The 23,667-nt window shown below is 36.4% G+C and overlaps 3 protein-coding genes across 4 annotated transcripts; 2 read left to right on the forward strand and 1 right to left on the reverse strand.

The window, feature by feature from the left end:
* The first annotated feature begins 311 nt into the window (after nt 1-311).
* On the forward strand, nt 312-8,606 carry IIL1 (isopropyl malate isomerase large subunit 1). Of its 2 annotated transcripts, none has more exons than XM_087325654.1 (15): nt 312-408; nt 648-824; nt 1,993-2,163; nt 2,614-2,766; nt 2,851-2,919; nt 3,002-3,118; nt 4,150-4,224; nt 4,370-4,447; nt 4,616-4,711; nt 4,978-5,027; nt 5,117-5,171; nt 5,259-5,390; nt 5,484-5,531; nt 7,799-7,957; nt 8,172-8,606. In XM_087325654.1, exons 1-15 carry the CDS (start codon nt 373-375, stop codon nt 8,307-8,309), a joined length of 1,554 nt encoding a protein of 517 aa, XP_087181780.1. In that variant the 5' UTR covers nt 312-372; the 3' UTR covers nt 8,310-8,606. The 2 variants fall into 2 exon arrangements, with proteins under 2 accessions (XP_087181780.1, XP_087181779.1); XM_087325653.1 differs by having other exon boundaries at nt 315-408; nt 639-824.
* Nucleotides 8,607-10,478: 1,872 nt separating this feature from the next.
* LOC147859460 (uncharacterized) lies at nt 10,479-16,177 on the forward strand. Its single transcript, XM_087326131.1, has 4 exons — nt 10,479-11,103; nt 12,036-12,089; nt 15,572-15,697; nt 15,805-16,177. The coding sequence occupies exons 1-4, from the start codon at nt 10,525-10,527 to the stop codon at nt 15,952-15,954; spliced, it is 909 nt and encodes a 302-aa protein (XP_087182257.1). The 5' UTR covers nt 10,479-10,524; the 3' UTR covers nt 15,955-16,177.
* A 1,643-nt stretch (nt 16,178-17,820) lies between these two features.
* On the reverse strand, nt 17,821-23,511 carry LOC147859461 (beta-hexosaminidase 3-like). The gene is made up of 14 exons (XM_087326405.1): nt 23,024-23,511; nt 22,821-22,895; nt 22,482-22,517; nt 22,267-22,378; nt 21,938-22,008; nt 21,584-21,714; nt 20,980-21,045; nt 20,792-20,892; nt 20,375-20,434; nt 20,052-20,085; nt 19,757-19,855; nt 19,414-19,473; nt 18,408-18,658; nt 17,821-18,125 (listed from the first exon to the last, which is right to left on the reverse strand). The coding sequence occupies exons 1-14, from the start codon at nt 23,489-23,491 to the stop codon at nt 17,959-17,961; spliced, it is 1,731 nt and encodes a 576-aa protein (XP_087182531.1). The 5' UTR covers nt 23,492-23,511; the 3' UTR covers nt 17,821-17,958.
* Nucleotides 23,512-23,667: the final 156 nt, after the last annotated feature.

Consider the following 23,667-nt stretch of genomic DNA (forward strand, 5'->3'; position numbering starts at 1 on the left):
AGAAGATTTTATCGGTTTTCTTTTTTCCTTGGAACTTCTCATTTCGGTTCGAACGGAACTTCTCTGGGCGGGTAAAAAAGGAAGAAGAAAACCCTAATTTCACCCCACCACATATTTTTATTCCCTTCCCCGGACATTCATTCATTCCCACCAGAGAAATATGCTCCTATCTATCTATCTATCTTTCTTTCTTCATCATCGTCTTCTTTTTCTCTCTTTTCTTTCTTTTCTGATAATTCTCAGGATTTATTATCACTCTTCCATACATACATACATACATATATATATATATCTACAGATTCTTTCCATACACTCTTCTCTCTCTTCTTCCTTCGCCAAAACCCTAAATTTCTGTCCTCTCCGCTCATCGCTATGGACGCCACGATCTCCTGTGCTTCATCCCCTCAGGCATCTCTCTCTCTCTCTCTCTCTCTCTCTCTCTCTCTCTTCCGACTCTCTTTCTGAATTCCGTCTTCTCAATTCTCACTCATGAGAGAGAGAGAGAGATAGAGAGGCTCTTCTTCCTTTTTCTGAATGAGAATTAGAATTGAAAATTCAGATTCGGATACAAGAGCAAGAGAGAGAGAGAGAGAGAGAGAGAGAGGTGGTTCTTCTTATTTCATTTGTTCTAAATTTAGAATGTGCAGGGTCACCATGGAATTGCAAGAGTGTTTTCTTCTTCCTCTTCATTCTCATCCACGCCAATGCCTATGTGGAAGCCCCGGGATCCTGTCCAGATTCACGGGAGGAGGCGAAATTCGGGCGTCGTGGCTGTCGCTTCTCCCCCTAGTACTCAGGAGCGGTCCCCGGCAACGACTGGCACGGTAAGCCTCCGAGTTGCTTGCCTCTGCTTTTGATTTTTCTACCATTTGTACACTTTGTTGCTCTCAAGCCAACCTCTTCATAACAATGTTTGTTGTTTCCCTTGTACACTATATATAAAGACATTGAACATCGTTATTCACCATTAACTAATTCACAAGCTTCCAGGTCAAGGATATCGTTTTGTCTCCTTACCAACCGAATGATAAATGTCGTTTTCCTTGAAAATGAATGTTTTTTTATGTAGAATAAATGGCAAAATAAATGTTCCGGATGCTGAAAAAATGGATGTTTCATTAAACATGAATTATTGCATTTATTGTTTAATGTCACATGCCTGTTATTTCTTGCGAGAGATTAGCTATGTGATTATCCTTAACTTTAAGGTTATTGGATGTGTTTGGAGGTTTAGCATGCAAACCAACTATTCTAACATGTTTGCAGGGTCCATCAATAATGTCAGTTTTTGGCATGTTAGCATGTTATGTTATGTTTCTTCTTGTCATAATGTTCTAATTCTATTTGAATTAATAAAGAAATACTTACAGAGTTGCCAAGCTTTGGCACCGATCAGTATACTGTGCTGAATCTTCTTAACTCTCACTCTCATCTCAAGCATAATTCAATGATGGTTAATAAGGAGAAAGTGGATTATGGATATACATGTTTCACTACGCTCTAAGTTTGTTTTGCTACTTTCATTTATCTGTAAAAGTATACATCTTCAATGGATTCATGTGCTTGTGATATGTGCGGTTCTTCATGTACAGCATGGGCTAAAATATCTCGGTAAACTCCTATTGTTTCTTGGAAGGAATATTGACAGGCTTTACTTGTCTGTCTGTTATTGTATTAAACATATGACCTTTTACAAATTGTCTATCCATTTTCTCATATGAAAGATTTTTGTTTACCTATAAATGACATTATCGAATACCTTAATGGAGTATAATTTTTTGTTTCAAAAATAAAGTTGGAATGATCATGCAATAAATATTTTGATTTAAAGATATCAAATTGAGTAACGGTTTAATTTCCGGATTGGACAATGTGCAAGTGTATTTTCTCTTCTGAAGGACCACATGTAGCAAATAGGAGAGCTTACAAGTAAACTGCGAAGAATACATCATTACACATTTTTATTTCTGACTTTTTTAAATGGAATTGTAGGTGAAGAAAACAATGACAATGACAGAGAAAATACTTGCTCGGGCTAGTAAGAAGGGAAGCTTGACACCAGGTGAAAATACATGGGTCACTACAGACATTTTAATGACACATGATGTCTGTGGGCCAGGAACCATTGGGATCTTTAAAAACGAGTTTGGATCTGACGCCAAAGTAAGTGGGTTTACCTTATAGAAAATTGTTGAAATATGCCTATACTGTAACAGAACCTGAAAAAGTATGCATCATTATTCTCAAAAAGATCTATATATGCTTGTTCCAAGTTCAGCGCCTATTAAGCTCATATTTATGCATTTAAAAATTGTATGCAAGATTTTGAAGATTAGTTTAACAATACTCGGATATGAATTTGGCTAACGATAAGATTTAATTAAAATTTGACTTGCTTTCTCTTTAGTTTCTTTTTTCTAATTTGCTAATTTCAATCTAATTTTGTAATTATGAGCCCCACTGGTGACCAAGCATATATACATAAATGTTGAAATTAAAGAAAATTAATTTTTAAAAATCTGATTTTAGTTATTAGAGTTTTCCCTTTCGTTTATAACTTGGGACAGACCATTTATGAAGATTACATTCCTTGTTGTTTTATATCTGGATCAGGTTTGGGATGCTGAGAAGATTGTCATTATTCCAGATCATTACATTTTCACAGCAGATGAGCGGGCAAATAGAAATGTAGACATACTGAGAGATTTTGCACATGAGCAAAACATTAAGTACTTTTATGATATAAAAGACCTAAGCAACTTCAAGGTGTGTATTTTCTACCAAGGGTAGAGGTTAGCATCGTGTTCATTTCATAATGTGTACGTGATCACAGTTCTTCTCAATGAACAGGTAAATCCAGATTATAAGGGGGTTTGTCATGTTGCGTTGGCACAAGAAGGCCACTGCAGGCCAGGCGAGGTTTATAAGCATCCCTGCATCTGCTATTATTTGCAATGGTTTCTTCTGTCAGAATTAATTCTGAGAGCAATATTTATGTTAGGTTCTTTTTGGTACTGATTCTCATACTTGTACTGCTGGAGCGTTTGGACAATTCGCCACTGGTATTGGTAATACAGATGCAGGGTTTATAATGGGAACAGGAAAACTGCTTGTGAAGGTATATAAGAACTCGCTGTTTTTTTCACTTGTTTGTACTCAGATTTTCCTTAATATTTTGGAATTTCTTTTAGGGTACATTGTCAAAATGTTACAGACATCTGTACTCTCTCAAAGGTCACACGTTTGTATTATTATTCCAAAAATGCCAAAGTTGAACACTTCAACTATAAGTAATATGCTACTGAATAATGGAGATCTTGGCACTATGCAAGTAATGTGAATCAAGATCTGGTCATCAATTATGGTTTTGCATAAAGTAATGTGCTGCTAATTAATCTACCTTTAGTAAGTAACTTGGTTTAATTTGAGTAAGTGCCTTCCTTAAGAGATATGCTTAATAATTGTCGATTAATTAGTGATCCATTGCTTAATCATTTGATTAAGCAAAAGGTGTGGTGTTAGGCAAATATGAAAGAATGTTTGACATCTTGACAAGCACATAAAGAGACTGGTGTTTTGGAATTTTCCCGTTATATTATTTCTGTGGGAAGGAAGAACAAATGGGCAGATCTGTAGACCTTTGAATAGTTGAGAGGGATGGTGGATAGAAGGTTTCCTGAAAGTGCTGGAATTTGAGGCCCTTAAGCTATATTCTAGTCTTTGGAAAGAGTTAACTTGAGAGTTTTTGGGAAGTTTTAAGTATCTTACCTTTTTCTTTGTCGTTACCTTTGAGAAGACAACATTAACAACTGCTATCTTTGATAAGGTTTCACTCATTTTGGTCTTTTAGAGATGCATCACACAACTGTCGATAAGTCTCATTCAGTGTCTACTATCATGGTGGAGTTTTTATTTACTTAGTAGGTCATGTTGTATGTTATGGTACATCTTACAAATATTGTTGAGATATCATATGGTATCACAATAGTAACAGTTTCGGGTCTCATTGGCTGTATTGGTTTCTTTATAATCATCAATATAATATTTCTTTTTCTATATCATATCACGCAGACACCTTACCAGATGAACACACTGAGACTTCTTATTGTTGAGTTTGAGGATTAAGCTAAAGGACTGCTAATTTTCCAGGTTCCTCCAACACTGAAATTTATTTTGGATGGAGAGATGCCTAAGTATTTGCAGGCAAAGGATTTAATTTTGCAGGTTTGCCACAATTTTTGCATTGGCATGCTCTCTTTCCTTAACATGCTGATTACTTCTGTTAGTCCAAGCGTGAAAGATAACAATATATTGTACTCGTTGTTGTGTCTTAGTATTTCTTCCTCTTTCTCTTTTATGAAAATTGCAGATAATTGGTGAAATATCAGTTTCAGGTGCTACATACAAGGCAATGGAGTTCTCTGGGTCTGTTGTAGACAATATGACGGTAAGCTTGTATAGTTCATCCATCCCCATTTATGAGCGTCAAAGTTGTGTGCATTGGTTAAGTTCATTCACTTAAAGATAAATAGGTGCATAGAGTTGTTTTATAGTGTTTTTCTTCAAGATTTTGTTAGTACTGTTGATTCAGAGATTTTCTGGCTATACAATTCAGATGGAAGATCGAATGACCCTTTGTAACATGGTTGTTGAAGCGGGTGGGAAGAATGGTGTAATTGCTGCTGATCAAGTTACTTTTAACTATCTTGAGGTCTGTATTATAAAAGGACTTCCAGGAAACATGCACATGACTGAGGTCTACATTAAACATCAAATTCCTAAAACATTGAGGCAATCATTATAAAATACATTACTGAAACACACCCAAAACTTGAGGTTTATTATCTTTAGAGTTAGGTGTTGAGACAATTTTGTTGCATTTTCTGTACTACTAATACACAGCTCTGTTTTCTTGTCTGAAACTTACTGAAACATCACATTATTTGTTGATCTTGTCTGAATACATGTGACATTCAGGGAAAGAATTCCCAACCATTTGAGCCTGTGTATAGTGATGCTGCTGCAAGGTAATTATATGGCTAAACATCTTCCATGGGATCATTAACTGAAAAGTTAGTATTTCACTGAAGTATCTTAATCTGATATGTAAATCCAGCTTTATCGAAGAGTACAAATTCAATGTTTCCAAGCTAGAGCCTGTTGTTGCTAAGGTATACTTGCTTGTGGGTGATATTGTTTGTGGGAGAAACACTATTTAAGCTCATTGTGTAGTAAATTTTGTTCTATGTTGCTGACAGCCTCATTCTCCAGATAACCGAGCTCTAGCAAGAGAGTGCAAAGATACAAAGATTGACAGAGTATATATTGGTTCATGCACAGGTGGAAAGACTGAAGACTTCCTGGCAGCAGCCAAGTTATTGCATGCCGCTGTATGTATTTATAACATTACCATTATTGATCATTTCCTTGGTTCTTCTGTACTTGTGTAATATGTGTATTGACCCATCATACTTTGATCACAGGGCCAGTCAGTGAAGGTGCCAACATTTTTGGTCCCTGCTACCCAGAAGGTGTGTGTGTGTCAATAATGCTTCTTTGTCAGTATATTTATCCTTGAAAAGATGATAATTATAGAGACACTAGCAACAATCCCTGATAATTCGTGACCTAGAAATAGAAGCAGAGGAAAAGGTAATCTTAATGAAACGAATCAATGCTTGTTGTGGAAATTATATGTACACATAATTGTTACTCACATGAACCTCTCTGCCCCAGAAGATGTGTCGAGAATACTTCTTTGTCAGTACATATCTTCTATATATATATATGTATATATATGTCCTTCAAAAGATGATAATTCTAGAGACACTGGCAGCAATCTCTTATAATTCATGAACTAGGAATAGCAACAGGGGTAAGGTATCTTGAATGTAATGAATCAATGGCAATTATGGAAATAGTGTGTACACAGTGCTAACTACATGAAAACTTCTGCTCTCTCAGCATAGCTCGGGAACTCTTGGCTGTGGATTCTAGGATTCTAAATTGTGGTCTGTAAGCAAGCACCTTGGCGGACAACTGTCATGCGCCATAAAACTTTGATCTCTAAGAGAGACGAAGATTAGTTCAGATTATATTTTTTCTATAAAAATATGGACTATTTCTTGATTTGCGTGTGCCATTCTAAAAATAGAAAAAGCGAAAGCTGAAATGGAAAATCAAGCTAAAATCTTAATTTCCAGTTTGGATCTTCCGTGGGTTTAGTTGTGGTCAAGGAGACGAGCAAAGAGCATTCTTAGTGTTGTGCATGATGTCCTCATTAGGAGTTTTTGCAAGCTAGTACAGTCTTTTGTGAATTTTCTGGAAATCAGTGTGATGGCATTCCTCAGTCTCTCTGGCATTATCCAGCTATCCGTAGTAATTTTCCCAAATATTGAGTATAATTTTGTTGCAATAGTACTCAAAACTTAGAGCTGTGTTGGGCTGTTCTCAATTTCATGTCTGGGGCTTCTGATTTAGCTGATCAAAACATGGATTCGTGTCCCCTTGCTTTTCCTCCATGCACTATCCAATTATTCTTAACCATTTGATCTTGCAAAGCATTTCCGGATGTCTTGGACCCAGCTGGATAAAAGGAATTTGCTTTTACGAATTTTCCCATGCAGCATTTGGGAGGCAATTTCAGAGCATTAACTTTCAATATGTATGTACCTGTAAACTCTTTGAAGGGCATACAACTCTATTTTCCTTCTTCTAGTTTCTAGAAGCATTACAGAGTACAGGAGTGTCCTCTAAAACCATATATGATGGTATAGAAATTCCTAATGTATTTTCTGTATCCCTTGCAAAAATACTACCTCTCCAAGCCTTACTATTTGATCGATGCACCTCTCATGCATTAAACACTATTGATGTAGAGGTTGCACCACACATGCATAAAATACTATAGCTGTAATATCGTATCTTTAAGTCGTGGTCAAGTGGCACATGTTCTTAAATTCATAGTATTTCCACGTGTGGTGGCTAGGTGTGTTAACTCCATGGTATTTGAAACAATGAGGTGACAGTGCTAAAGAAGGCTGTGATGGTTATTTGCTGATGAGGTTTTGTGGCTGTATTGTTCTTCAATAACGTTTTCCTATTTCTCTTGATTTCTAGTGAGAACAATCCCAATCATCCTTGGTCTTTGTATTCCATTACCAAGAAAAGTGGGCCAAAGCCTTGTTTGAAGAGGCAGTGAGTGTTATTTTCATAAAAAATAGCCTCTCATTTCATAAAAACAGGACAATTGCAAACATAGTGCTCCTTTGCTTCCACATCACAATGGCACAATTGGCAGATCATCCTGCGAGGAATGTAAAAGGAGGGAGTCCTAGAGGGGTTGTCTTCCTATGAAGCAATATTGTGGGGATGGTGTGCATTTTTTCCTTATTTAATCTAATGGTATCAATTTGAATTAGTATATTCTTTTCCACCACAGTCATGTCCAAGTGTGAATAAAGAAAAAGGTTTTTTATTTACTAAATTAATTTGGATGTACCTTCTAGAGAAAAATGATTGTCTTCAAGTATATGGTTGTGGAAAACGAGGCTTCCTGCTATGGGGAAAAGGGGAATTGACAGTCTCCAGTCATTGAAAACAATGTGATCTGTTTTTTGGAACAAAGTTGGAAAGAAAGTTTGTGTTGGCTCTTTTTTCTGTTTCCACAAGATGGATATGATGTAGGAGTGCAATCCAAAATATCGCATATGTTTCACAGAGTGTATGCATATTATACCTACACATGTGGGCACGCACGCACAAGATTGCCGTATATATACACAGTTTCTCTTGCCAGGTCTGGATGGATGTGTACACGATGCCAGTACCAGGAGCTGATGGCAAGACATGTGCTGAGGTTTTTGAAGCAGCTGGTTGTGAGACCCCGGCCAGTCCATCATGTGCAGCTTGTTTAGGTGGCCCAAGAGATACTTATGCACGCATGAATGAACCTCAGGTGAATATTCAAAGTTTATTTTCATTAGCTAAATATTTAGCATTTGAAGGATGAAATTTCTATTTTTGGTCATAGGATTTCATAATGGGGTTTGAACAACAATTTTGTCTACAAAGAATAGAATTGACGTTCAATATACTTTTTTGTTAAATGTGTAGCATGTACAACTGATATGAATCTAGTTCTTAGGGTGTTAATGTGTTTTGTATTACAGGTTTGTGTGTCTACAACGAATAGGAACTTCCCAGGAAGAATGGGTCATAAAGAGTCTCAAGTTTATCTTGCATCTCCTTATACTGCTGCAGCATCAGCCTTGAAGGGCTATGTGACTGATCCTCGGGAGTTCTTGTGATTTTCCTACACATGGCTTTATAGCTTACATTCCAACTTGACTTAATATGGTTTGTAACTCCGTGCGATCTGTTTATGTTGAGGTTCATGAATTCTATTATATTTACTTTTTTGTTCAATTATATGTGATCAACTCAGGCTTCCGTTTCTCAAGGGTTTCTAAATAAGTTCTTACCCAAGTGATCGTGCTAAGCTGTACTAAATTCTATAAATCATTGAATCTCCATGTACCACCACAAGTAGTCAATACGGTGAAGATAAGTGGCAGGAGGCAATAAACAAGTGCATAATTCACTTTTTATTGTGTTGTCGTGGCTATTTCTTTTTAAAAAGGTTACATTTTGAATCCTTGATTTTGTAATCAATGAAAATGGTGAGTTCCATCCTATTTTCTGTGGGGTTTGAAATTCCACTCTTCTTTTTAACATTGATATCTGCATGGGGATCCATACCTTTGTGGCGAGGCAAGTTCTTCATTGTAGTTTATCGAACCTAGTGTTACTTACACTGTCCTTTTGAGAAAGACATGGATCATGGTAAATCATCACCTTTCACCGTCTTTTCCACAGTGAACATATTCTCACCAACTATAGTTGGGCCCTAGTTTGAGTCCATTGATCATGGTGAGTGAATTTTCTGACCTCTCATTTGTAAGTTGAATTGCTATCTCCTAATTCTCTCAGCTAATTATCAAACTACTAAACAAGAAGTAATATGTATGTCATTGCTATGCATTTGGGTAATCTTTGATTATCATGAATCTTGAATGTGTTGAGATATGGGAACTTCCATAGTTTCGTAAGGGCATCTCAAATGTTGATGCATGCTCTTTCATTCTTCTTTTTGGCTTTCCGTTTTTCTGCCCTTTTAGTGTTGTAGAAGGAAAATGTATAGGCTCCTTGGTTTCTACATGCCATTCAACAAGTGTTTGTTCCACAATGGTCATTGTTTGAAGGTGAAGGTGAAGGTGAAGGTGAAGCTATTGGTTTGTGATTGGGTCAGCTAAGTCTATTGTTCGTTGATAGACAAACAATGACATTAATGCAAAAAATACATTAGGGATTAATTAAGGATATTATAGGAATGCTTGGAAGTAATTTGAATAAAAAATTTGTGGCTAAAAAATTATGTTATTTGATCAATGCATGATTTGCTTGGCCATTTGGTTTTTCCCATGCTTTGACCTATGTATTATGATGCAACTGATCTTAATTCCAACTTTTTGTCAAAAATTTGCACATAATGCCTTGATCACCCTAGCTATATGAAAACTCCAACTTCATAGATAAATGTATGCGAGAATTATATATATACAGATAGATAGATGTATGTATGTATGTATGTATGTATATTATATTGGCACAACTATCTTGGTTGGCATTACATGCATGATTTGTTTCTATCCTATTTGCTAAACAACTCTTTGATGTGGATTGTCATCACTACAATCCCCAAAAGCACCTGCTAGGATAGTATGGATACATCATCAAAGCCAATAGGTAGCATATGGTAGACATCAAATTTCAACAAACGATAAGAGTGGAATGTCATAAAAGTTCGTGGTGAGCAAGTGAGACAAGTGCTAATTGTATTGTGTTGTAAGTGATACAACCATTGGCATAGTAGATTGTCAAGGTTTGGCTTCATATTACTTAGTTGATAATCCACTTGATTGTTTATCAACAACCAATCAATATTGTGCTTTTGAAGACATCCCACTGCTTGGTCCGAATTGTTGTTATACATTATGCTACAAAAGCTTAATATTAATGACATTGTAGATAAGTTGCCATTGATTCGTTATGATCTTTTCTCCCAGGAGAGCTCTGTGCATTTCACTGTTGTGGCCAGCAATTGATATGGATGTTGGGTTCAATTGAACTACATACCTCATGAAAGATATGGACGGGTTACCAAGAATGTGTTGAGACGGAGATATTCTACCATTCCCTACTTGTTGGCTTTGAAGAAGAAGAAGAAGAAGAAGAAGTGACACGAGCCGGACATCATAAAAGAAGGGTAGAGGAGCCCGGACATTGTAAAAGTTTTTTGATGGTCACAAAAAAGAGTGTTTTGTTTGGACCTCAAGTTTCCCATGGACTACACACAAACACACACCGCCCCCCCCCCCCCCCCCCCCCCATATCATATATGTACAGAGTCTTCTTCTTCTTCTTCTTCTTCTTCTTCTTCAGACAACTGTCTCTCAAGCTTCCATGGCTTCTTCAGCAGTATCATCATCTTCATCACCAACTCACACACTGCACATTTCTTCTTCTTCTTCTTCCTCCTCCTCCTCTTCTCTGTTGTTGCTGTTGTTGCAGAATGGCGCCCCCGCCAAAACCTATTGTCGACCCTTCCCTTCTTCTTCTCTCGCCTTTCGCCCCCTCTTCCTTAAATCTCCCCAATCCCTCAGAAGACGAAGCAGGAGCAGCGCTGTGGTCATCTCTTACGCGAGCTCCAATGGAAGCTTCAATGATCTCGCCTCTCGCTTCGTAGAATCCTCGCGGAGAAGCATTGAATCTTCGTGGAATCGGACCGTCGAGTTCTTCGAAGCGCAGAACATTGAGGAGAAGATGAAACGGAGCTTCTCTGCTGCAAACCAGAAATTCGAAGAGATGACTTTCGATGCACGAAGAAGTGCGGAGGATTTGGACAGGAGGTTTCGGGCTTCAGAACGAGCAAAGGAAGTCGCGGATTTTGCTTCACAACAAATGAAGAATGTTGATCAGCAGTTTGGTTTGGTCCAGAAGTTCAGGAATGTCTCTGCCGATTTCCAGCGCAACTGGCCCACGGTATGATGTACATACACATACAAATATGGTTACCACATTCCTGCTTTTGTTGATGAGCTTTCAAATGGTCCAAATTTTGTTACAAATAGAAGTGTTTTATCTTTATAATTTCTAATTTGTAGTTGCACTTTATCCTTTGTTGTTAACCTTAATGGTTTAATTTTGTTTTGCAATTGTGTAATTTTGCATGTTTCTATTGATGAAGCACCCATGGTATGTAAAGTATGAACCCTTTTCACACCATTGCTTGTGTTGCCAAAAATATATTCTTTATGGATAGAACATCCAAAAATATATTAAATTCACTATCTTGCACTTTGCTGCTTTTTTTTCATGAGCTATAAAATTGTCAAATTTAGGTCACAATTATATTCGAGTTCTGTTCTTTTACTTTATCATTTGTCTTTAAGACTTACAGTTTACTTCTTTTGATGATGAGCCATGTGATGATCATTTTTTTGGTTGCAGTAGTGCATTAGCTTTCACCATTCTTGAGTAGGTTGATGTGTTATATGAACAGTGGCTAAAAATTAGAAGATTTAAGATTCAACTGTTGGATAAAATGTATCTACGAACTCCTCATGTCAGATTTTCATAATTTAGAAATTTATGATATTTTTTGTTAGCCGTTTAGCACACTCAGGTGTGCATAACTGACACTGCAAGAAAGCTATTTTATAAATTATTTCTCTTGTTATGAATGAATATAGTCTATTAGGTGTTTAGAAGTTTTAGGTTTTTATTCTTTGATGCATGTTTTTAACTTCTTTCAGCCCTCTCTCACCCTCCCCCTTTCTTAATTTATGAGTGAAAGCTAAAAAATAGTGGTCAAGTATGATTGTTTGTGAGCCTGAAAATTTGTAAAGCTCAATTTCATGTAATCAATGTATGATTGATGCTACATGACTTATAACTGTGTCATGTTTTGACAGTATCGAAGACAGTTGAATGAATTTCAACAGACATCAATTGGTCAAACTCTTATTGTAAGTTTTGATTTTCCTTTTGAATTACGTCGGTTTTGATGACAATGGATATGCTTGTGTTGGTGAGAGTGAACAGTACTTTTTGATTGTCTCTAGAAGTCATCCATAGAAGCCTTTAAGGTTCTCTTTTGAGCTAAACTTCGATTGCGGTTTATTCAAGCCCAACATCCTGCGAATGAAAATTTCATATGTTACCGTGGGTTATTCAAATTGACAAGTTGCATTAGCAGTTCTTGAAAGTCAGTAAAACCTTGTGGGAATTCCTGAAAATTATGCCTGATGTACTCTTGGTCATAAGGCATTCCAAAGTTGCATGTTCTTCTGTTTCTGGTAGGTTGAGGTGGTGTAGCTCACATATTCTTGATTTCTGCTCAATATTTGCAATATGTGTATGCATGTGTGCATCAATGCGACGACATGCCTCACTGGCATTTGCACGGAGAAGAGAAAATGAAACAAAATTGGAGCAGGGTGATTGCTCTTATCTGTTAAATGTCATGGGGATAAAGAGTGGTTGGCTGCGTCTCATCATTTCCTTGTAGATGTCCCAACATGCCGGGATTACGAGAGTGGAGTAATACTGCAATTTTCTATTCTTGGCATCCTTGTTCCATTTGACTCAGATGACATCTATATCATGCTTCAATTTCTGTCGTGAGGATGTCTTTGGTGTGTAGCTCAAGTAGTGTTGCCACATGCTAGCTCACCTACTTGTGAAATGTCATGGGGTTGGAGAGTGATTGGATACGCCTCACATTTCCTTTGTGGGTCATAATCTTTTATCTTGTGGATATGGCATATAGAAACTAAAGATTGTTGGACATAATTTTGCTGTTTGGTGAACCTTGTTTTTTACAAACTCTACCTCAATGCTCCTGACATGCTCAAGACAAACTGAGGACATGTTTGTTTCTTTCTCATCCTGTTTTAACTCATGCATCTATGCTACTTACCATGAGATAGTTTTAGCTCAGTTTGAATGTGTTACTTATCATGAGATAACAATGATATATTGGGCCATATTATTCATGCAATCATGTATATTTACATTTTCCCATATGATGGGATGTATTCAGCATATTTGAAACATTGGCCGGTTAAATGATAACGTTGCATTTGCATGTTCTTTGATGTTCTCCACTTGTTTCAAATTTGGGTTCGATTATATTTGAGAAAAATCTTTCTGCAACTAGGAATCATTGTTGCTCAGTAACAAGGAGGGGAACTTTGATACAGATGTTGGCAGAATCACATGTTTATGTATAAGAAACAGAAATAAGCACCAAATAGTTATGAATTTCAAAAATATGTATGCTTGCATGGGTTTTTTGCTTCCTTAATGGATTGCACAATACAAGAGAAGGAGACGAGTTTCAGAGGCGTATTGATAATGGGGAACAGGTGCCCTATTTATAGAGCCTAATTATGAAGAAAAATATTCACAAAATTAAGATGCCATGGCTGAAATCAATGGTTTCATGTCTGGCTGATTGGGAAAAATGACTGGCAAGACATGGTTGCTTAACTTAGCTGATGCTATAACATAAATTCTCATACACATGTACTACGGAGCACATATTGAAGAGTTACCATCTGTGAGCAAAACAATCATATCAATAGACCAAGGCGAGGGGTTGGCCATGGGCCCATGACTTCAACATCCAAAGGCAAAATGCTGCAAATCCTAGGTCAATGTTATGGATAGTACTGATGCTGGTTTGCTTTGCTGGTAAGGTCAATCTCCAAATGACACAGGTTTCTAAGTTTCTTACGAAATCAATCATGTGTTTCCAACTTAGAAGAATGAGAATCTGTGGCACATTGTTGGTCAAGTTGAAAATATCCATGCATGCAATGATTATGCACACCCGAAAGGAGCGGCACTAGGCCTTGTTGTGATGTTGTAAGTGAAATATCTCTAGAACTAGGAATGGTGCTCAGAATATTTGATTAAAAGATGATAGTGGAAGCATGCCACAGAGTAAAGACGACTGCATCACAGGGAAAACAAGTGTAGTGTCGTATTATTGTATAGGAAATTGGAACATTCCTCAAGTGAGGTTGAGTTATACAAAATATTTAGTAGCCTATGTTGAAGGGTGAATATCTGCATACAGTGGAAGGAATGTGCAAGTAACTTAGAATTGTGTCCCTCTATCCTCTCTTCTCAGAATGTGCTGAGAAAACTGGCCTCATCAATATAGAGGCCAAATAGATAAAGTGAACAGATCTGTTTTGCCCTAGTCCTGGAATATCCATATCCTAATGGTACTGTCTGGTGTTAACTGAATGATAAATCACAGTGATTCCCTATTATCTTTGTCCGGACTTCTAAGCCTTGTAATTTGTGTACTTCAAGAGCTTTACAGAAATCCACAAAGCTGTGCTCTGCCTCCTCTAGAATGGCCTTGAGATTATGTGGAGAATCTCTTCCAAAATCTCTAGAAGGTGATCTTTAAACTGGAGTATGGGTTCAATCCTACTTTGCACATGGCTTTATAAAACATTAGATCTAAGATCTCTGTAATCATATACATCTCTTGTGCGTACAAAGTTCTTCACTGAAAATATAGACATCTTTTGCTGGATGACATTAAGGTATCTGTAATATTGAAGGAGAAACAACGGAAGGAAGAAAACTATACGAATGTCTACTAGAGGCCAAAAATGGGTCTTAGAGATAAAATCATCACTGTCCTGGGTAACCAAGAAAATTTCAAAATACATGACTATCAACCTAACTTAGAAATTGAACTAAAAATGAGATAGGGAGAAGGGCAGTGGTCCTGCTTCTTTATACTGCACCAAGGAAACTTGCGACCATAATCAAGGGTGTAGCATGCTGCTGCTGGGGTTTTGGCAAACTGGAACAAGTAGGATTTGTATGTGGTGGTTGTCTTTCACCTTCTGCAATCTTGGGGTTGTTGGTATAATTGGCCTATTTGGACTATGTTTATCTTTGATTTGCATTGTGAAGTGCTGAGTCATATCAGCCATTTGAGAGGTCTCCTTGACTGGCAGTTCAGCACCATAGTCTATGCAGGTCTTATTACCAAGGATTGACTACTTGGCATTGAGACATCTCTTCAGTCTTTTTGTCAGACATGTAGTTGTTTTGTCCAACATAGTTATTAACAGGATTATCCATACAGAAGAAACAAAGACAGAGGGCCAGAGGGCCCCTAGGATGCTCAACCCTTACATTCAACAAGATCATATATTAGATTAGTGAATGCCTAGTTTATGAGTTAATAAGCTGAGATAATGCTCATTCACCGAAATGTCCATTGCGGCATTAAGAAGCAACTGTAATGCATTCCATATTTTAAACCATTTTTCCACATCTTGCCTGCATCCACAAAGATAGATAGATAGATAGTTAGAGAGAGAGAGAGAGAGAGAGAGAGAGAGAGAGCCCTTTCAGATGAATTGAAGAAAGAGATGGAGACAGAGAGATTGATTATATTTGGGATATTTTGCAGACTATTTTCTTTCTGTGGTTCCTTCTGTCTGGATGGTTTTTCCAAATCCTTTTCTTCTCCATATGGGTTCTTCCTTTTGCGGCTCCATTCGTTATCAACTCTCTTACAAAAAACATGGTCATACAGGTATGCCCCATTTCTATGCCTGGGATAATGATATCTATATGAAAGATGCAGTAATCATACATTTAGTTTACTCATGGAAGATATATTCTCATGGGTATTTGATGCAGGGTTCTTGTCCATCGTGTAAAAGACCATTTGTTGGTGTCCGTAGTCAAACAGTTACATGCAATTATTGCAGATCTGTGGTTTGGCAGCCAAGGCAAGACTTTTCTAAAGTTGATTCTGATCCGTCAATCATTGATGTAGATATTGAATAGAATATCTCAAGGGTATTCTATCCATGCTTCCTCAACACATGAGAGTGAGTTTATATTTGTTGTAAAGATGGTTGAAGTAATGCTAGTAAAATATAGATTTCTTAAAATTTTCTTTAGCTTTCATTGTTCATTAGATAGTGGATGTTTTTATGTATAGTCACAAGTACGGAGAGTGTAAAACCTTATTCCCTGTTAAAGCTGATAAATTTTGGAATTGATAAAATATGCAAATAATTCATGTCCTTTGAAGTACAGTTTCTCTTGATATTGATCTTGGAATTGATAAAATCTACAAATAATTCATGTCCTTGGAAGTATACCATCATGATCTTGATAATGACTACGTTATATGACCTTCATGAGGACCTTGTTACATGTGCAAGTGTCGTGTTATTGGTCAATAACACCATCAGAATTATTCTATTCACATTAGTAGTTAGGTGTTGCGCTCAATTTGCTAGATACATTAAGTGTGCTTTAAGCCTTGTTTGATGTTCAAAGTATCTATCGCATGATAAGTGTTGGATGTGAATAAGATCTCATAACGATTTCATTTAGGAGTTTACGTGTGAAATATTTATGAAATGTTCTCGTCACTATTGAGAGAATTGTTGTGCAAGTTTACACATTTAGGGCATACCTCTCATATCAAGGAATACAACATCAAACTACATGCCCATATACACAAGAACAAAATGGAGTAGCAGAGACGAAGAATAGACATCTTCTAGAGGTAACGATCTCTATGAATGTCCTGAAGCAGTTGTGGGGATAGGTAGTTTTGACGGTTGCCACATTGATCAATAGAATGCCCTCTAGAGTATGGAGTGGAAGTCTCCATGTGAGTTTATTGTGAAATATTTATGATAGGTTCTCCCAATCATAGCTAATGGTAAACACATTTTCCAAGAAAGCGAGGCAATGAGATTGGATAATTCTCATAAACAAATATCCCTGTACGTTTTTCTTTAATGGGCACTTTCCTTCCCTAAGAGTAGGTTGCAATTTTCTCTCAAGCAAGTCTTAATTATGTAGAGGTAAAGAACAATTGTATGTCTCGTGAATTTTTATGATTTCTTAGTGAGGAAATCTTGTCTTGTGTATTATGTTAATCCAATCATACAAACGTACCAATTAAGTCCAACATATATGGAAGTTGCCACATGTGGTAAAGTGTATAGTTTCCAATAGAACACTTGAGCAAATGTCTCCTTGGTGGTTGTTTGATACTTCTTAGCATATATTGTTGCTTAGGTTTGTATGGTAATTTCTTACATAGATTGATGCCTATGTTTGTTAGTTTAGCGTTTGATTAATTCATGGAATGTAGCTGCTCCCCTTGTGCATAGGTGTCTTGGGTTATTTCAATTTTCTTTTTATCATGTTCATTCAAAGACTATTGAAAAATGGAAGCATCATGTTAATGCCAAGAGTGTCTAATCCACAACATGAACATACTCCATAATTTAGTTTTCTTAAGGGATATTGAACCTGAAACATCATGTCCTAATGATGTTAATAGGAGTTAACTTCCTCCATAGCATGCCTCCCTCTCTTCCAATGCTAGCATAATCAAATAAACTTTCAAAATAGTGAATTATTTTAGGAATGCCACAACACCATATCGAGGAAAGTGAGGTATTTGGAAACAACTGCATTGGGTCGTTCTAAGCTTTACAATAATGATAGGGAATGCAATAGATTTGTTGACTATCTAGATGCATGCATTACTATTTTGCAAGTAAGTTCTTGGATTTTGTGGTTTTTAACTTGTGAGATGAAGTCGATGATCATCTTACATTGACATGTATGGATGGAGAGATTTAAATGGTCGAGAAGAGCTACACATTGGCTACACATTGGCAAGGGATAAACTAACATGATTGAGTGAGGGAGCATAGTCATATAATTAATTATACATAATATTAAGAACAAGGTCCATGTCATCATCCGCTTGATAGATGTTGAGAAACATTGGCATAAAAAAAAAAATTTGACTAAGGGTCATTGTGAGTAACAAGAACCAGGACCAAAAGGTGTTGATCGACCATATCCTTCGACAGGAGCTGCAGCGATTCCTCGTTGATTGAGCAAGCACCGAAAATGGCGTAGTCGAGGCATTGCATCTCTTGGATCTAAGGCAATCCGATCCAAGCTACTCCATAACCGTTCTACAGGTTGTAATGAGTGTATCAGAAATCCTAAATTTTGCATTAACATCTAACTAACCATACGGGGGCATGTTTTCTTGCATCTAACTAACAATTTCACATTCACAATTCATTTAATATAACCTACTATGTGTGTAGGCTCCCACATACTTATACTAAAAATTTAGTATATGAGATGTTTTTCAAGGTTTTGTATCAATTGTAAATGGGAAATTGGCTACAACATTAATTAATCTCAAGAAATTGATATGGCTCGTACAAATAAGGAAAAATGTCACATACCTGCAGTAGCTGCGGCGCGGGGCCATATAGTCTGCTCGATGTCAGAAGGGTCAACTGTTTCACCCCACATGCACACCTCCCCACCCAACACAAGGTTTTGTTCATTGACATCAGTAATGTTGGTCAAGGGCTCATTCATGTAAAATGTTGGCCATGTGACATCTAAGTGATCCAAGTACCAAACATTTTGGTCGCTCACAATGCACTTAAAACCTGCCTTTACCACCTTGGGGGCTATTCCGGATTGTAACCTACATGCATTAAATTGCCACATGACATATTTGACATGTCTTTTTTTATAAAGAGCGTCAGATAAGATTTGTTTCACATTATGTTGATGGATATATCATTACTTCTTTGTTTGTTTGGGTTGAAGTTACCTAAATTATTTCAAATAACTATAGTGTCTACTCTAATCTTTATCTAACCGTTAGTAATGTTCCATTGCCAATACCTTATCAATCACAATTTAGGTTAAACGTCTTGTTTGAAATAAATTTCATGTTTTTTCTCACTTACAATTCATAGTGCCATACCTCATTTAGTAATGTGTGTACAACCGAGTGTTTTTTCTCGTTGCCAAAATGGGGGTGGTCGATAAGCTTTTTTTTTCTATTTTTTCCAATATGCCAATATCAAGATCATCTAAGAAAATGATAGATAATAGTGGCATTGATTGCCACAGTTGGTAAAGCATTGTACTCTGGTATCTACTCCCAACTTAAGGTTTAAGCATGAAAAAACATCCTCAACTCAAGTGCATTGTGTACCCATACACACTTTTTTGCCCGACAAGCATATGCTTGAGTTAAATAGTTTGTGCAATGCATGAATTGTTGAAACAAACCTCAAACAAATTATCTAAATCTAGCACTTCTGGGAATCGCGCGCCCTAAACCCTAAACCCCCTACATGCTTTTTAACCATGAAAGTATGCTCCTTTCCCATAGCTAAAGGAAATTGTTGCCATTGTGTTGTGTGTTGTATGTTTAAGTGTTGATCTTACCAGTTCTGGATCACGGTCTTCTTGTTCAGTTGATCACCAAATCTATCAAATGGCTCTTCCCTAATACAATTACAAACCAAATTTCATATTAATTCAAAAAAAGAAGGCGAAAAAAGCAGATGTGTACGTGTTTGCGAATATTTACTTGTTTTTAGGAAATAAGAAGAGAAAATAAAATAAAAGCAAATTAAAAATAAATAAAGTACAATGCAAGTATAAATAAATAAAATGAAGTAACAAAATTAAGAAATTAAAATAGAAATTATGAGAAGAGGAAATAGATTAAAACTTAGAATAAATAAAATAGAATATAAACATTTAAACAAATTTAATTAACTTTTACCAATTAATAGGAATAAATCCATGTGACAAGCTTATGGCCTCAGCTCGAACCACAAAGCTTTTGTAAGCGTCGAATGCTGTCAAGTTGTTCTTGTTGAGCCTAGTAAATGACTGACTCATTAGGAAGATACACATATTCAAAAAAAATGTGTGTAGAATAAAAAAAACTAACTAGTAAAATAAATGAAAAGCTACAAAGAATGTTGAAAAACATTTATAAAAACAAAAACCAAAAAAAGATTAACAAATAACAAAGCACATATAACATATATAATGTTGTTGGGAGAGACATTTACCAGCTCCTAATCCTTGGTGTGCTTGTCCAACAAGCTTCATCATCATCATCATGAATATATACATATAGCACAAATTTAGTGAAGAGCAAAATATAACAACAACAAAAAACAAGATTAAATATCAACCTAAAAAACAAGTGGAAAAAAAACTTAAGGTCATGCAATTCTATAAACTAAATAGTAGCCAAAACATATGAGCATCTATGTGCATGTGCCATCTATGTGTTTTGGCTAGTAATACACACACATACACACACACACACAATATTGTGTAAAATCGGAAAGGGGATTTGCTAGTTGGTGTATGAGAATCAACAACTCACATGTGTTAACTTCGTCACCGCCCATGTGCACAAACCCAAACTTGAAGATTTTAGCAAAATCTGCATAGGAAATGTCGATCCGATCATATGGATAAGTATGTGCATGCAGTGCATTAAGGATGTTGTTATAGATTGTGATCATGTATGCCAACGAGGTGCAATATGATGAGTCAATCTGAATGCCAATATGTGCATGTGATTGTATATGCTAGTAGTATGTCCATATGTATTGTATATGCTAGTAGTATGTGCATGTGATTGTATATGTTAGGAGTATGTGCATACTATGTATTGTATGCATGCCAGTACATGTATGTACATATGTGCCAGTACTGGCATGTGTATGTGTGCTATTTATATGTATGTATGTGTGTGTATGTGTATGTATGTATGTATGTATGTGAAAGCATGTGTGACCAGAGAGTATGCCATCGATGACATGAAATGTGAAGTTCCTGGACACATCCAATGGTTGTGTGCAGTTGACAGAAGGCCACAACTTTGGATATCCAACTCCCCTGCAATAATATTATCACATCCCTAAGTATAAGACTTATCCCTTCTTAACCTAAATTTAACCTCCTAATCATATATATAGAACTCACCAAGAAGCAGCATGGCCAGGAACATCGATCTCTGGCAAAACATGGATGCCCCTTCTCCTTGCATACCTTGCAATGCCCATTCATAGGAAAAAAAAGATTGTTATACAATTACTGACATGTATGTATGCATGTATTTGAGTAGGTTCTGTATGCATATACATAGGTATGTGTGTGTATGTTATGAATATTCAGAATTGTATGTGTGTGTGTGTGTGTGTGTATGTATTTATGTATGTATGTATGTTATGTATATTGTATTTATGAATGTATTTATGTATGCATGTATGTTATGTATATTGTATTTATGTATTTGTGTGTGTATGTATGTATGTAGTTATGTATATTGTATTTATGTATGTATGTATGTGTGTGTGTGTGTGTATGTTATGAGTATTCAAAATTGTATGTGTGTGTGTGTGTGTGTATGTATGTATGTATGTATGTATGTATGTATGTATGTATGTATGTGTGTGTGTGTATGTATGTTATGTATATTTTATGTATGTATGTATTTGTGTAAGTTATGCATGTACTATTGTATATATATCGATGTGTGTATGTTATGTATGTATGTATGTATGTATGTAAGGTGGATCTTTCTTACTCTACTATGTCTTTGGCATCCTCGATTGTGTAGCGCTCGTGGATTGAGTATGAACCGTCTGATAATTTGGGGAAGGAGGGTATCTCCAATGCGAACGATTGTGTGTCGACAATGTGCCAATGGAACACATTCTAAAGTTACATCCAAATGAAATGTATTTATACAAAACAAGTCAGGATGCAGATAATATACATAATCTTTAAACATGAAAATTAACCTATAATGAAATGATCATTCATGAATGTTTTTGTTTACTTTGATCAAACATGAGACAACTCGATTTGACTTAGGTTTTTGCCATTTATAATCATATGAGACTCCGAACATAGAACAAAAAAGCATATCTATACTCACAAGCTTGGCATATGACATTGCATCGAGGACCTTCTTAATGGTTCGGATGGGTTGATAATGCCGCGCAGTATCTTTCATGAATTTCACAAACATAAGTTTTAATCCACATAATCTATGGTTTTGGTTATGTCAATGTTAAACAAAGCTGACAATGCAATAACTTCTTCCATGTTGTTTCTGAGGGACTATGTTTATGCATAATACCCTCCCTACAATGATTGTATTAACATGATGACAAATGATTGTAATTTGGTACTAATCATGTCAAGGATAGATTATAGTACTAATCATAAGAATCAAAGTGTTAATTAGTCGACGTATATATTTACCAACAAGGAGTCCTCGGTATCGGAATCGGGGTTTATCGGCGATAGACCAAGGGGCATCACGTATGTTGACACTCTTGGACTTAAAATCGAAGCTACATAGTTGGCTAAATGTCTAATCACATTATGAAAATAATAAGGACAACATAACCTTGTTAGTTTGAAGGATTTGTTATCATCAATTTAATGATTGTAACGCCCACCATAGTTGTAATTACCTCGAGGCCTCGTAATGCTCCATATATGGTATCAGCCTGTAATGTCAATTAACTTGATTGATGTTAATTTTCTTAAGAGTGTCCGAGAGGATCGTATACATTTTAATCGCAAAGTTTTCTTTCATTTCGATCATGTAATGAAATGTGTTCTTTCTATTAACCAATTCCATTAATTCATTCACAAAGTCATGTTAAGACACAACATAGTACAGAATGTGATTTGGCATTGCTAAAAAAGCCCTGTTTTTATTGTAGATTTAGTAAGTAGTGATTGTGTGAATTGCATGAGATAATAATTCAAAAGATTCAATCTTATGAATGTTTAACATAATTGTTTACCTCAATGTATGCTAGATTTGGATTGTTCGAATGTGGCACATGCAACGAGTACGATTCATCCGTGTCGAGATGCAACTATTGGCATGAAACATTTGATTATCCAACATTTAAATTCACCATCACACAAACACACATATTATTAATTGAATGGAATGGAATGGATCAATGGAATGAATGATCATGTCGATCCAATAGGTACTCACACTCTCGTCCATAGATTTCAAGTTGATACACAAAGTGGAGATCATCATATCAAATTGATCATCACCAGACTCACCATCACCACCATTATGATTCCCAAAGATGAGATCACCATAACGATTGAATGCCTCATCCAGAACAGGACTGGTATAAGTGCTAGAGTTCTTGACTACCATGCAATCCTCCATGGAGTTGAGTGTATACTGGAATTGGAGGTGTTGAGAAAGCACCACCATTAATGGGTGATGAGGAGGAGGAGGAGGAGGAGGAGGATTTGCAGAAGTGGTAGCATTAGTTGTAGAGTTGTGATGACCACTACTGAAGTGGAGTGGCAATGGCCAAACCCTAGGGACTGCCTTAGCCTTATACCCTACTTCTAATGACCCAACACTAATGCTAATATCAATGGCACCATCATCATCATCATCAATATCATCCAAATCAGGGCTCTTCTCATGAGTTAATACCATATGATTGATATAATGCTTATCATCATGATGGCTAGTAGACTTAATTGAGCTTATATCGACCGACCCAACATGATCATGATCATTATATGATTCCATCGTATTAACATAGTTATCGTTGTCGGCATTGGTCGGGGTGTTGGTTTGCCATATCTTTATGGCATAACATAAGCTTCTAG

Source organism: Azolla caroliniana, unplaced genomic scaffold (assembly GCF_043228905.1).
Source record: "Azolla caroliniana isolate FFs.n. ecotype wild unplaced genomic scaffold, voAzoCaro1.0.p SCAF_10, whole genome shotgun sequence".
NCBI lineage: Eukaryota > Viridiplantae > Streptophyta > Polypodiopsida > Salviniales > Salviniaceae > Azolla > Azolla caroliniana.

Coding starts and splice junctions, on each gene's coding strand:
- IIL1 (XM_087325653.1), top strand. CDS start 373: ATGGACGCCACGATCTCCTGTGCTTCATCCCCTCAG. Junction 409..638: donor CCTGTGCTTCATCCCCTCAG/GCATCTCTCTCT, acceptor TTCTAAATTTAG/AATGTGCAGGGTCACCATGG. Junction 5,391..5,483: donor CCAAGTTATTGCATGCCGCT/GTATGTATTTAT, acceptor CTTTGATCACAG/GGCCAGTCAGTGAAGGTGCC.
- LOC147859461 (XM_087326405.1), bottom strand. CDS start 23,491: ATGGTATTAACTCATGAGAAGAGCCCTGATTTGGATGATATTGATGAT. Junction 22,379..22,481: donor GAGCATTACGAGGCCTCGAG/GTAATTACAACT, acceptor TAATGTGATTAG/ACATTTAGCCAACTATGTAG. Junction 20,086..20,374: donor CGGTGACGAAGTTAACACAT/GTGAGTTGTTGA, acceptor ATGATGATGAAG/CTTGTTGGACAAGCACACCA.
- LOC147859460 (XM_087326131.1), top strand. CDS start 10,525: ATGGCTTCTTCAGCAGTATCATCATCTTCATCACCAACTCACACACTG. Junction 11,104..12,035: donor TCCAGCGCAACTGGCCCACG/GTATGATGTACA, acceptor ATGTTTTGACAG/TATCGAAGACAGTTGAATGA. Junction 12,090..15,571: donor CAATTGGTCAAACTCTTATT/GTAAGTTTTGAT, acceptor GATATTTTGCAG/ACTATTTTCTTTCTGTGGTT.